The sequence below is a fragment of the Salvelinus alpinus genome, chromosome 6, assembly GCF_045679555.1.
Source record: "Salvelinus alpinus chromosome 6, SLU_Salpinus.1, whole genome shotgun sequence".
NCBI classification, from domain to species: Eukaryota; Metazoa; Chordata; class Actinopteri; order Salmoniformes; family Salmonidae; genus Salvelinus; species Salvelinus alpinus.
In genome coordinates this window covers 89,705,662-89,720,292 of record NC_092091.1, presented here as the reverse complement: position 1 = coordinate 89,720,292, position 14,631 = coordinate 89,705,662, and the positions used below count along the sequence as shown (strand labels likewise).

At 42.0% G+C, this 14,631-nt stretch overlaps 1 protein-coding gene across 1 annotated transcript in view; it reads right to left on the bottom strand.

The window, feature by feature from the left end:
• Positions 1–2,632: 2,632 nt before the first annotated feature.
• The window catches only part of LOC139579557 (G protein-coupled receptor kinase 6-like), a gene marked incomplete at its 3' end in the record, with an annotated part of 71,830 nt that continues 59,831 nt past the window's right edge, over positions 2,633–14,631 (bottom strand). The window contains 2 exon segments of the mRNA XM_071408301.1: positions 2,633–2,733; positions 4,675–4,752. Coding sequence (XP_071264402.1) covers positions 2,633–2,733; positions 4,675–4,752 — 179 coding nt within the window.

Below are 14,631 nucleotides of genomic sequence, written 5' to 3'. Positions count from 1 at the left end.
GAACATGTAGACACTGGTACGGTGCTGGAGGTGAGGGACATGTAGACACTGGTACGGTGCTGGAGGTGAGGAACATGTAGACACTGGTACGGTGCTGGAGGTGAGGAAAAGTGATGAAAGTGAAAGCAAGGCTCATTTTTTTTGTTGTTGTGACATTTCCAATGTGGCACCGTCATAGGATGTCACCTTTCCAACAAGTCTGTTTGTCAAATTTCTGCCCTGCTAGAGATGCCCCCGGTCAACTGTAAGTGGAAACATCTAGGAGCAACAACGGCTCAGTCTCGAAGTGGTAGGCCACACAAGCTCATAGAACGGCACCGCCGAGTGCTGAAGCGCGTATCGTGTCAAAGCCTTCTGTCCTCGGATGCAACACTCACTACTCGGTAAGCAACGTCAGCACAAGAACTGTTCGTCGGGAGCTTCATGAAATGGGTTTCCGTGGCTGAGCAGCCGCACACAAGCCTAAGATCACCATGGGCAAAAGCCAAGCATCTTCTGAAGTGGTGTAAGTCTCGCCGCCATCTGGAGCAGTGGAAACGCATTCTCTGGAGTGATGAATCACGCTTCACCATCTGGCAGTCTGACGGATGAATCTGGGTTTGTGGATGCCAGGAGAACGCTACCTGCCCCAATGCACAGTGCCAACTGTAAAGTTTGGTGGAGGAGGAATAATGGATTGGGTCTGTTTTTTTCATGGTTCAGGCCCCTTAGTTCCAGGGAAGGGACATTTTAAATGACATTTTAGACAATTCTATGCTTCCAACTTTATGGCAACAGTTTGGGGAAGGCCCTTTCCTGTTTCAGCATGACAATGCCCCTGTGCACAAAGAGAGGTCCATACAGAAATGGTTTGTTGAGATCGGTGTGGAAGAACTTGACTGGCCTGCACAGAGCCCTGACCTCAACCCCATCGAACACCTTTGGGATGAATTGGAACACCGACTGCGAGCCAGGCCTAATCATCCAACATCAGTGCCCGACCTCACTAATGCTCTTGTGGCTGAATGGAAGCAAGTCCCCGCAGCAATGTTCCAACATCTAGTGGAAAGCCTTCCCAGAAGAGTGGAGGCTGTTATAGCAGCAATGTTCCAACATCTAGTGGAAAGCCTTCCCAGAAGAGAGGAGGCTGTTATAGCAGCAAAGGGGGACCAACTCCATATTAATACCTATGATTTTGGAATGAGATGTTTGACGAGCAGGTGTCCACATACTTTTGGTCATGTAGTGTATCTCTGATGTGTCCCCTCTATTGGCTCTGGGGCTGAGAGCAGGAAACTATGACACCTGCAAATCAGTGTGTGTGTGTGTGTGTGTGTGTGGTGAACACTGAGGCCGTTGTTGTGCCCATGCCAGGCGTCCGGATGCCCTCTCCTGCTGCTCACGTCCATTTGGCATCACTCTCTGTGTGTGTGTGTGTGTGTGTGTGTTTTATACTGTTCCAGGTGCCAGCTCCCTCATAATCATTACTGTGACAGAGTTGAGCTCTTTCCAACACACACACACACACACACACACACACACACACACACACACACACACACACACACACACACTTCATAACTCTCTAAACAGTTTATGTCTTAAAAAAGTTTCAGAAGCATCAAAAGTGAAGCCTTAGTTGACAAGAGAGACCCTCCTGTAGGGTTGGAGTTAAAACCTACAGGAGGGTTTCTCTCCAGGAACAGGGTTGGGCATCCCTGTCAAACACACAAAGCCAGGACCCATTGAAAAGCCAAATCCACCATCCATCACATTGACGCAAAACAAACATCAACTTCCACGAATTTTCACATCTCCTCCAATGGGTTACAACACATTCCCAGAATCTCGTAAAAATCCCTTCAGCTGTTTTTGTTTATCAAGTACTAAAATCGGGAGGAGGCAAGATCAGGTGGGACCATTCTAGCCAATGAGAGGGCAGATACGCACGTGAACTATAGGCGCACCGGTTTCCACTAGTTACCTCAGCCACAAAGTCAAAATTAGCTACATAGTAAAAATTCCTAAAAACAAATGTGCTTTTTTGTTTTCATTTAAGGTTAGGTTTAGGCATAAGGTTAGCAGTGTGGTTAAGGTTCGGTTTAAAATCACATTTTACGAAGACAAATTGTAGAAGTAGGCAGGGTTTACGACTTTGTGGCTGTGGTAACTAGTGACGACCAGGCACAACTCCAACATAACGTTTTTTCCCTCTAAGTTCCTGGGATATCACGTGTCCTACTTATACCAGTACACTCGTAACAACCTAAGTATTACAAAAATGTATATTTGATCAAATAAGCCACACGTTGCAAATAAGCCATTACATTTTTGTTAACCAAATTCCACACTCTCTCATTGACCTCCATAGAAAAAGTCTTTGCTTGTTGAGTTCTCCTTCGCCTCACCTTTTCATCTCTGGCATTAGGATTCAGTTAAATCTTCCTGCCCGACAATTACAACACAACCATCATTCCAAAATGGCCCCCAGATACAATAGCCAGACCACTTGATTATATGTAGCTCTTTGATTGACAGGTGAGCTGACCAATGAATGTCAGGCGATACCCTGATTGACAGGTGAGCTGACCAATGAATGTCAGGCGATACCCTGATTGACAGGTGTTTCGACCAATAAGACAGACAGACATACTTGCAGCAGTCGTTGAAGAGTTCCTTGCAAGGCGTCTGTTCCAGCTTCTCACGACACTCCCCTACCAACTCCTGAGGTATATCTCGCAGATGGGCGGCCGACTGGACGGAGAGAGAAAACACGTATTTATTAATCAACCAAATATATCTACAGTGCCTTCTGAGAGGATTCATACCCCTCGAATTATTCCACATTCTGTCGTTTCAGCCTGAATTCAAAATGGAAAAAATATATATACAAAAACACACACATTTTACATTTTCATTTTAGTCATTTAGCAGAGTGACTTACAAAACCCCCATAATGACAAAGTGAAAACATGTTTTTATAAATGTTTGCAGATTTATAGAAAATTAGACACAGAAAGATCTCATTTATATAATATTCACACCCCTGAGTCAATAGAATCACCTTTGGCAGCGATTTTATTTAATCCATTTTAGAATTAGGCTGTAACGTAATTTTTTTGGGGAAAAAGTCAAGGGGTCTGAATACTTTCAGAGGGAAAAGCCTTCAGAAAGTATTCAGACTTCTTGACTTTTTCCATATTTTGTTACTTTACAGCCTTATTCTACAATTGATTAAATAGAATCTCTACTTCTACAAATGTATTTAATCAATGAATACTGAAAGTATTCAGGCCCATTGATTAAATAAATGTTTCTCCTCATCAATTTACCTCATTATGCTAAAGCAAAAAAAAAGGTTTTTTAGACATTTTTGCAAATTTTTTATTTATTTTTTTTAAACACATGCCTTATCTACATAAGTATTCAAACCCTTCACTATGAGACTCGAAATTGAGCTCAGGTGCATCCTGTTTCCATTGAACATCCTTGAGATGTTTCTACAACTTGATTGGAGTCCACCTGTGGTAATTAAATTGATTGGACATGATTTGGAAAGGTACACACCGGTCTATATAAGGTCCCACAGTTGACAGTGCATGTCAGAGCAAAAACCAAGCCATGAGGACCTCAGACTGGGGTGAAGGTTCACCTTCCAACAGGACAACGACCATAAGCATACAGCCAAGACAACGCAGGAGTGGCTTCGGGACAAGTCTCTGAATGTCCTTGAGTGGCCCAGCCAGAGCCCGGACTTGAACCCGATTGAACATCTCTGGAAAGACCTGAAAATAGCTGTGCAGCGACGCTCCCCATCCAACCTAACAGAGCTTGAGAAGATCTGCAGAGAAAAATGGGAGAAACTCCCCAAATACAGGTGTGCCAAGCTTGTAGTGTCATACCCAAGAACACTCAATGTTGTAATCACTGCCAAAGGTGCTTCAACAAAGTACTGAGTGAAGGGTCTGAATACTTATGCAAATGTGATATTTCAGTTTTACTTTTTTTTTAAATATAAATTAGCAAATAATTCTAAAAACCTGTTTTTGCTTTGTCATGGGGTATTGTGATGTCATTATGGGGTGTTTGTGATGTCATTATGGGGTATTGTGTGTAGATTGATGAGGGGAAAAAAACAATTGAATACATTTTAGAATAAGGCTGTAACGTAACAAAATGTGGAAAAAGTCAAGGGGTCTGAATACTTTCCCAAAGCACTATATATATATATTATAGACATTTATCATTACATTTCAAATATCATATTAATATTGTTGCTGACTGGAGAGACAGAAGAGGAAACCATACTCATTTGGACTGCATTTCAATAATGGTATTAAATAGTTCAAAAAGCAATTACATGTTGCGTAGATTGTATTATAAACCATCAACTATCATTAAAAATTACACCGACTAACATTTCACAACTTTTCCAGCGTTAGTTTCATCAGTTGTTGTAGAATACGACGACAAACACGTTGATCTGCCCTGGGCCTTTCATCTGTTATTGAAGTATCTTACTCACCCCGTTGTTAAAGTATGTAGAATACGACGACAAACACGCTGATCTGCCCTGGGCCTTTCATCTGTTATTGAAGTATCTTACTCACCCCGTTGTTAAAGTATGTAGAATACGACGACAAACACGTTGATCTGCCCTGGGCCTTTCATCTGTTATTGAAGTATCTTACTCACCCCGTTGTTAAAGTATGTTTCCAACATTCTGATTCCACAATCCTTCCTCTTCTCATCTGGAGCCAGCTGGTACAGGGCCTGGCAGGAGACACACTGTTACAAACATGATACACACTCTCCATACATCCACCACAGGATGATGTCACCATATGATGACTAGAACACCACCACAGGATGATGTCACCATATGATAACTAGAACACCACAGGATGATGTCACCATATGATAACTAGAACACCACCACAGGATGATGTCACCATATGATGACTAGAACACCACAGGATGATGTCACCATATGATAACTAGAACACCACCACAGGATGATGTCACCATATGATAACTAGAACACCACAGGATGATGTCACCATATGATAACGAGAACACCACCACAGGATGATGTCACCATATGATAACTAGAACACCACAGGATGATGTCACCATATGATAACTAGAACACCACCACAGGATGATGTCACCATATGATAACTAGAACACCACAGGATGATGTCACCATATGATAACTAGAACACCACCACAGGATGATGTCACCATATGATAACTAGAACACCACCACAGGATGATGTCACCATATGATAACTAGAACACCACCACAGGATGATGTCACCATATGATAACTAGAACACCACCACAGGATGATGTCACCATATGATAACTAGAACCACCACAGGATGATGTCACCATATGATAACTAGAACACCACCACAGGATGATGTCACCATATGATAACTAGAACAACACCACAGGATGATGTCACCATATGATAACTAGAACACCACAGGATGTCACCATATGATAACTAGAACAACACCACAGGATGATGTCACCATATGATAACTAGAACAACACCACAGGATGATGTCACCATATGATAACTAGAACAACACCACAGGATGATGTCACCATATGATAACTAGAACACCACCACAGGATGATGTCACCATATGATAACTAGAACACCACAGGATGATGTCACCATATGATAACTAGAACACCACCACAGGATGATGTCACCATATGATAACTAGAACACCACCACAGGATGATGTCACCATATGATAACTAGAACACCACCACAGGATGATGTCACCATATGATAACTAGAACACCACCACAGGATGATGTCACCATATGATAACGAGAACACCACCACAGGATGATGTCACCATATGATAACTAGAACACCACCACAGGATGATGTCACCATATGATAACTAGAACACCACCACAGGATGATGTCACCATATGATAACTAGAACACCACCACAGGATGATGTCACCATATGATAACTAGAACACCACCACAGGATGATGTCACCATATGATAACTAGAACACCACCACAGGATGATGTCACCATATGATAACTAGAACACCACCACAGGATGATGTCACCATATGATAACTAGAACACCACCACAGGATGATGTCACCATATGATAACTAGAACACCACAGGATGATGTCACCATATGATAACTAGAACACCACCACAGGATGATGTCACCATATGATAACTAGAACACCACAGGATGTCACCATATGATAACTAGAACACCACCACAGGATGATGTCACCATATGATAACTAGAACACCACAGGATGTCACCATATGATGATGGCAACGACAATAACACAGTCAGAGAAACAAAATGGCCACCGAGTTTCTCTTCACGCTACTCCTGCCAGTGTGTGTGTGTGTGTGTGTGTGTGTGTGTGTGTGTGTGTGTGTGTGTGTGTGTGTTATTCTCTTCACGCTACTCCTGTCAGTCTGTGTGTGTGTGTGTGTGTGTGTGTGTGTGTGTGTGTGTGTGTGTGTGTGTGTGTGTGTGTGTGTGTGTGTGTGTGTGTGTGTGTGTGTGTGTGTGTGTGTGTGTGTGTGTGTTATTCTCTTCACGCTTCTCGACTTCCACATGTCTGTCTGTCAACGGCAGCGATGACTCGTCATATTTGCATTGTTGCATCATCGTAGCATTAGTGACAGAGTTAGTTCTAGAATGTATCTTAAATTGCACCCTATTCCCTATTATAGTGCACTACTTTAGACCACAGTTGGCACCCTATTCCCTATATAGTGCACTACTTTAGACCAGAGTTGGCACCCTATTCCCTAATAGTGCACTACTTTAGACCAGAGTTGGCACCCTATTCCCTATATAGTGCACTACTTTTGACCAGAGTTGGCACCCTATTCCCTATATAGTGCACTACTTTTGACCAGAGTTGGCACCCTATTCCCTATATAGTGCACTACTTTTGACCAGGGCCAATAGGAACAGAGTGCCATTCGGGACAGAGTCCTAGACTAACACCACTGTTCAGTTCTAGATGGACAGGTCTGTCTGTGAACCAAGTTGACCGAAACATGGATGTGGTTTAGAGACTAGAACAGTCTAGAACAGTCAGAGACAAATATGGTCAACAGTTCCTGACTCACATGGCAGCACGGAGGCCGACCTCCTGTCACCTCTATTGATAAGACGTATACGGCTGTGACTAGGCTACAACGGAAAAAATTGTACTTATAAGTACACAACACCAACCAATCAGAAGTGTTACTAGGTAGCATCTCTCTGTTTTACACGTGTTTGGCAAAATGTTAGAATAATTGTGTGTTTTGTGAGTTTTTATATGTAGGACAGAGGAGGCTGTTGAAGGGAGGACGGCTCATAATAAATAGCAGGAACAGAGAAAATGGAACGGCATCAAACACCTGGAAACGATGGAAACCCACCATTCCACTGATTCTGCCCCGGCCATTACCACGAGCCCGTCCTCCCCGATTAGGACGGGCTCGTGGTAATGTGCTCCTGTGCTGTAGAATGACTAAACAAACATGTTTTATTCAGGGGCTTGCGTCCCAAATCGCAGCCTAAACCCTACATCAGGGGTAAGCAGACCCTGTTCCTGGGTCTCTCTCAGTCTCAGTCTCTCTCTCTCTCAGTCTCTCTCTCTCTCTCTGTCTCTCTCTCTCTCTCTGTCTCTCTCTCTCTCTCTGTCTCTCTCTCTCTCTCTGTCTCTCTCTCTCTCTCTGTCTCTCTCTCTCTCTCTGTCTCTCTCTGTCTCTCTGTCTCTCTCTCTCTCTGTCTCTCTCTCTCTCGGTCTCTCTCTCTCTCGGTCTCTCTCTCTCTCTCTCGGTCTCTCTCTCTCTCTCGGTCTCTCTCTCTCTCTCTGTCTCTCTCTCTGTCTCTCTCTCTGTCTCTCTCTCTGTCTCTCTCTCTGTCTCTCTCTCTGTCTCTCTCTCTGTCTCTCTCTCTCTCTCTGTCTCTGTCTCTCTCTGTCTCTCTCTGTCTCTCTCTGTCTCTCTGTCTCTCTCGGTCTCTCTCGGTCTCTCTCTGTCTCTCTCTCTCTCTCGGTCTCTCTCTGTCTCTCTCTGTCTCTCTCTGTCTCTCTGCCTCTCTGTCTCTCTGTCTCTCTGTCTCTCTGTCTCTCTGTCTCTCTGTCTCTCTGTCTCTCTGTCTCTCTGTCTCTCTGTCTCTCTGTCTCGGTCTCTGCGGGTACTGCAGGATGTTGTTAATTAGTTCAGTGGTTTCCTAAAGTCAACACACCTGGTCTTCCAGGTCGGTTACATTAAAAACATGACGTATCTGTGGCCCTCCTGGACCAGAGTAGTCCACCCTTATCCTATATAGTTCCCTACTTTAGGCCAGAGTCCTATATAGTGCCCTACTTTAGACCAGAGTCCTATATAGTTCCCTACTTTAGACCAGAGTCCTATATAGTTCCCTACTTTAGACCAGAGTCCTATATAGTGCCCTACTTTAGACCAGAGTCCTATATAGTTCCCTACTTTAGACCAGAGTCCTATATAGTTCCCTACTTTAGACCAGAGTCCTATATAGTTCCCTACTTTAGACCAGAGTCCTATATAGTTCCCTACTTTAGACCAGAGTCCTATATAGTTCCCTACTTTAGACCAGAGTCCTATATAGTTCCCTACTTTAGGCCAGAGCCCTATATAGTTCCCTACTTTAGACCAGAGTCCTATATAGTCCCCTACTTTAGACCAGAGTCCTATATAGTTCCCTACTTTAGACCAGAGTCCTATATAGTCCCCTACTTTAGACCAGAGTCCTATATAGTTCCCTACTTTAGGCCAGAGTCCTATATAGTTCCCTACTTTAGACCAGAGCCCTATATAGTTCCCTACTTTAGACCAGAGTCCTATATAGTTCCCTACTTTAGACCAGAGTCCTATATAGTCCCCTACTTTAGACCAGAGTCCTATATAGTTCCCTACTTTTAACCAGAGCCCTATATAGTTCCCTACTTTAGGCCAGAGTCCTATATAGTCCCCTACTTTAGACCAGAGTCCTATATAGTTCCCTACTTTAGACCAGAGTCCTATATAGTTCCCTACTTTAGACCAGAGCCCTATATAGTTCCCTACTTTAGACCAGAGTCCTATATAGTGCCCTACTTTAGACCAGAGCCCTATATAGTGCCCTACTTTAGACCAGAGCCCTATATAGTTCCCTACTTTAGACCAGAGTCCTATATAGTTCCCTACTTTAGACCAGAGTCCTATATAGTTCACTACTTTAGACCAGAGTCCTATATAGTTCACTACTTTAGACCAGAGTCCTATATAGTTCACTACTTTAGACCAGAGTCCTATATAGTTCACTACTTTAGACCAGAGTCCTATATAGTTCCCTACTTTAGACCAGAGTCCTATATAGTTCCCTACTTTAGACCAGAGTCCTATATAGTTCCCTACTTTAGACCAGAGTCCTATATAGTTCCCTACTTTAGACCAGAGTCCTATATAGTTCCCTACTTTAGACCAGAGTCCTATATAGTTCACTACTTTAGACCAGAGTCCTATATAGTTCCCTACTTTAGACCAGAGTCCTATATAGTCCCTACTTTAGACCAGAGCCCTATATAGTTCCCTACTTTAGACCAGAGTCCTATATAGTTCCCTACTTTAGACCAGAGCCCTATATAGTTCCCTACTTTAGACCAGAGTCCTATATAGTTCCCTACTTTAGACCAGAGTCCTATATAGTTCCCTACTTTAGACCAGAGTCCTATATAGTTCCCTACTTTAGACCAGAGTCCTATATAGTTCACTACTTTAGACCAGAGTCCTATATAGTTCCCTACTTTAGACCAGAGTCCTATATAGTTCACTACTTTAGACCAGAGTCCTATATAGTTCCCTACTTTAGACCAGAGTCCTATATAGTTCCCTACTTTAGACCAGAGTCCTATATAGTTCCCTACTTTAGACCAGAGTCCTATATAGTTCCCTACTTTAGACCAGAGTCCTATATAGTTCCCTACTTTAGACCAGAGTCCTATATAGTTCCCTACTTTAGACCAGAGTCCTATATAGTTCCCTACTTTAGACCAGAGTCCTATATAGTTCACTACTTTAGACCAGAGTTCTATATAGTTCCCTACTTTAGACCAGAGTCCTATATAGTTCACTACTTTAGACCAGAGTCCTATATAGTTCACTACTTTAGACCAGAGTTCTATATAGTTCCCTACTTTAGACCAGAGTCCTATATAGTTCACTACTTTAGACCAGAGTCCTATATAGTTCCCTACTTTAGACCAGAGTCCTATATAGTTCCCTACTTTAGACCAGAGTCCTATATAGTTCACTACTTTAGACCAGAGTCCTATATAGTTCACTACTTTAGACCAGAGTCCTATATAGTTCACTACTTTAGACCAGAGTCCTATATAGTTCACTACTTTAGACCAGAGCCCTATATAGTGCCCTACTTTAGACCAGAGCCCTATATAGTTCCCTACTTTAGACCAGAGTCCTATATAGTTCCCTACTTTAGACCAGAGTCCTATATAGTTCCCTACTTTAGACCAGAGTCCTATATAGTTCCCTACTTTAGACCAGAGTCCTATATAGTTCACTACTTTAGACCAGAGTCCTATATAGTTCCCTACTTTAGACCAGAGTCCTATATAGTTCACTACTTTAGACCAGAGTCCTATATAGTTCACTACTTTAGACCAGAGTCCTATATAGTTCCCTACTTTAGACCAGAGTCCTATATAGTTCCCTACTTTAGACCAGAGTCCTATATAGTTCCCTACTTTAGACCAGAGTCCTATATAGTTCCCTACTTTAGACCAGAGTCCTATATAGTTCCCTACTTTAGACCAGAGTCCTATATAGTTCCCTACTTTAGACCAGAGTCCTATATAGTTCACTACTTTAGACCAGAGTTCTATATAGTTCCCTACTTTAGACCAGAGTCCTATATAGTTCACTACTTTAGACCAGAGTCCTATATAGTTCACTACTTTAGACCAGAGTTCTATATAGTTCCCTACTTTAGACCAGAGTCCTATATAGGTCACTACTTTAGACCAGAGTCCTATATAGTTCCCTACTGTAGACCAGAGTCCTATATAGTTCCCTACTTTAGACCAGAGTCCTATATAGTTCACTACTTTAGACCAGAGTCCTATATAGTTCACTACTTTAGACCAGAGTCCTATATAGTTCACTACTTTAGACCAGAGTCCTATATAGTTCACTACTTTAGACCAGAGCCCTATATAGTGCCCTACTTTAGACCAGAGCCCTATATAGTTCCCTACTTTAGACCAGAGTCCTATATAGTTCCCTACTTTAGACCAGAGTCCTATATAGTTCACTACTTTAGACCAGAGTCCTATATAGTTCCCTACTTTAGACCAGAGTCCTATATAGTTCACTACTTTAGACCAGAGCCCTATATAGTGCCCTACTTTAGACCAGAGTCCTATATAGTTCCCTACTTTAGACCAGAGTCCTATATAGTTCACTACTTTAGACCAGAGTCCTATATAGTTCACTACTTTAGACCAGAGTCCTATATAGTTCCCTACTTTAGACCAGAGTCCTATATAGTTCCCTACTTTAGACCAGAGTCCTATATAGTTCCCTACTTTAGACCAGAGTCCTATATAGTTCCCTACTTTAGACCAGAGTCCTATATAGTTCCCTACTTTAGACCAGAGCCCTATATAGTTCCCTACTTTAGACCAGAGCCCTATATAGTTCCCTACTTTAGACCAGAGTCCTATATAGTTCCCTACTTTAGGCCAGAGCCCTATATAGTTCCCTACTTTAGACCAGAGTCCTATATAGTTCACTACTTTAGACCAGAGTCCTATATAGTTCACTACTTTAGACCAGAGTCCTATATAGTCCCCTACTTTAGACCAGAGCCCTATATAGTTCACTACTTTAGACCAGAGTCCTATATAGTTCACTACTTTAGACCAGAGCCCTGTATAGTGCCCTACTTTAGGCCAGAGCCCTATCTAGTTCCCTACTTTAGACCAGAGCCCTATATAGTTCACTACTTTAGACCAGAGCCCTATATAGTTCCCTACTTTAGACCAGAGTCCTATATAGTTCACTACTTTAGACCAGAGCCCTATATAGTTCCCTACTTTAGACCAGAGTCCTATATAGTTCCCTACTTTAGACCAGAGCCCTATATAGTTCCCTACTTTAGAACAGAGCCCTATATAGTTCACTACTTTAGACCAGAGTCCTATATAGTTCACTACTTTAGACCAGAGTCCTATATAGTTCCCTACTTTAGACCAGAGTCCTATATAGTTCCCTACTTTAGACCAGAGTCCTATATAGTTCCCTACTTTAGACCAGAGTCCTATATAGTTCACTACTTTAGACCAGAGTCCTATATAGTTCACTACTTTAGACCAGAGTCCTATATAGTTCACTACTTTAGACCAGAGTCCTATATAGTTCCCTACTTTAGACCAGAGTCCTATATAGTTCCCTACTTTAGACCAGAGTCCTATATAGTTCCCTACTTTAGACCAGAGTCCTATATAGTTCCCTACTTTAGACCAGAGTCCTATATAGTTCCCTACTTTAGACCAGAGTCCTATATAGTTCACTACTTTAGACCAGAGCCCTATATAGTTCACTACTTTAGACCAGAGTCCTATATAGTTCCCTACTTTAGACCAGAGCCCTATATAGTTCCCTACTTTAGACCAGAGTCCTATATAGTTCACTACTTTAGACCAGAGTCCTATATAGTTCCCTACTTTAGACCAGAGTCCTATATAGTCCCTACTTTAGACCAGAGCCCTATATAGTTCCCTACTTTAGACCAGAGTCCTATATAGTTCCCTACTTTAGACCAGAGCCCTATATAGTTCCCTACTTTAGACCAGAGTCCTATATAGTTCCCTACTTTAGACCAGAGTCCTATATAGTTCCCTACTTTAGACCAGAGTCCTATATAGTTCCCTACTTTAGACCAGAGTCCTATATAGTTCACTACTTTAGACCAGAGTCCTATATAGTTCCCTACTTTAGACCAGAGTCCTATATAGTTCACTACTTTAGACCAGAGTCCTATATAGTTCACTACTTTAGACCAGAGTCCTATATAGTTCCCTACTTTAGACCAGAGTCCTATATAGTTCCCTACTTTAGACCAGAGTCCTATATAGTTCCCTACTTTAGACCAGAGTCCTATATAGTTCCCTACTTTAGACCAGAGTCCTATATAGTTCCCTACTTTAGACCAGAGTCCTATATAGTTCCCTACTTTAGACCAGAGTCCTATATAGTTCACTACTTTAGACCAGAGTTCTATATAGTTCCCTACTTTAGACCAGAGTCCTATATAGTTCACTACTTTAGACCAGAGTCCTATATAGTGCCCTACTTTAGACCAGAGTCCTATATAGTTCCCTACTTTAGACCAGAGTCCTATATAGTTCACTACTTTAGACCAGAGTCCTATATAGTTCACTACTTTAGACCAGAGTCCTATATAGTTCACTACTTTAGACCAGAGTCCTATATAGTTCCCTACTTTAGACCAGAGTCCTATATAGTTCCCTACTTTAGACCAAAGCCCTATATAGTTCCCTACTTTAGACCAGAGTCCTATATAGTTCACTACTTTAGACCAGAGCCCTATATAGTGCCCTACTTTAGACCAGAGCCCTATATAGTTCCCTACTTTAGACCAGAGTCCTATATAGTTCCCTACTTTAGACCAGAGTCCTATATAGTTCACTACTTTAGACCAGAGTCCTATATAGTTCACTACTTTAGACCAGAGTCCTATATAGTTCACTACTTTAGACCAGAGCCCTATATAGTGCCCTACTTTAGACCAGAGTCCGATATAGTTCCCTACTTTAGACCAGAGTCCTATATAGTTCACTACTTTAGACCACAGTCCTATATAGTTCACTACTTTAGACAGAGTCCTATATAGTTCCCTACTTTAGACCAGAGTCCTATATAGTTCCCTACTTTAGACCAGAGTCCTATATAGTTCCCTACTTTAGACCAGAGTCCTATATAGTTCCCTACTTTAGACCAGAGTCCTATATAGTTCCCTACTTTAGACCAGAGCCCTATATAGTTCCCTACTTTAGACCAGAGCCCTATATAGTTCCCTACTTTAGACCAGAGTCCTATATAGTTCCCTACTTTAGGCCAGAGCCCTATATAGTTCCCTACTTTAGACCAGAGTCCTATATAGTTCACTACTTTAGACCAGAGTCCTATATAGTTCCCTACTTTAGACCAGAGTCCTATATAGTTCCCTACTTTAGACCAGAGCCCTATATAGTTCACTACTTTAGACCAGAGTCCTATATAGTTCCCTACTTTAGACCAGAGCCCTATATAGTTCACTACTTTAGACCAGAGTCCTATATAGTTCCCTACTTTAGACCAGAGCCCTATATAGTTCACTACTTTAGACCAGAGTCCTATATAGTTCCCTACTTTAGACCAGAGTCCTATATAGTTCACTACTTTAGACCAGAGTCCTATATAGTTCACTACTTTAGACCAGAGCCCTATATAGTTCACTACTTTAGACCAGAGCCCTATATAGATCCCTACTTTAGACCAGAGCCCTATATAGTTCACTACTTTAGACCAGAGTCCTATATAGTTCACTACTTTA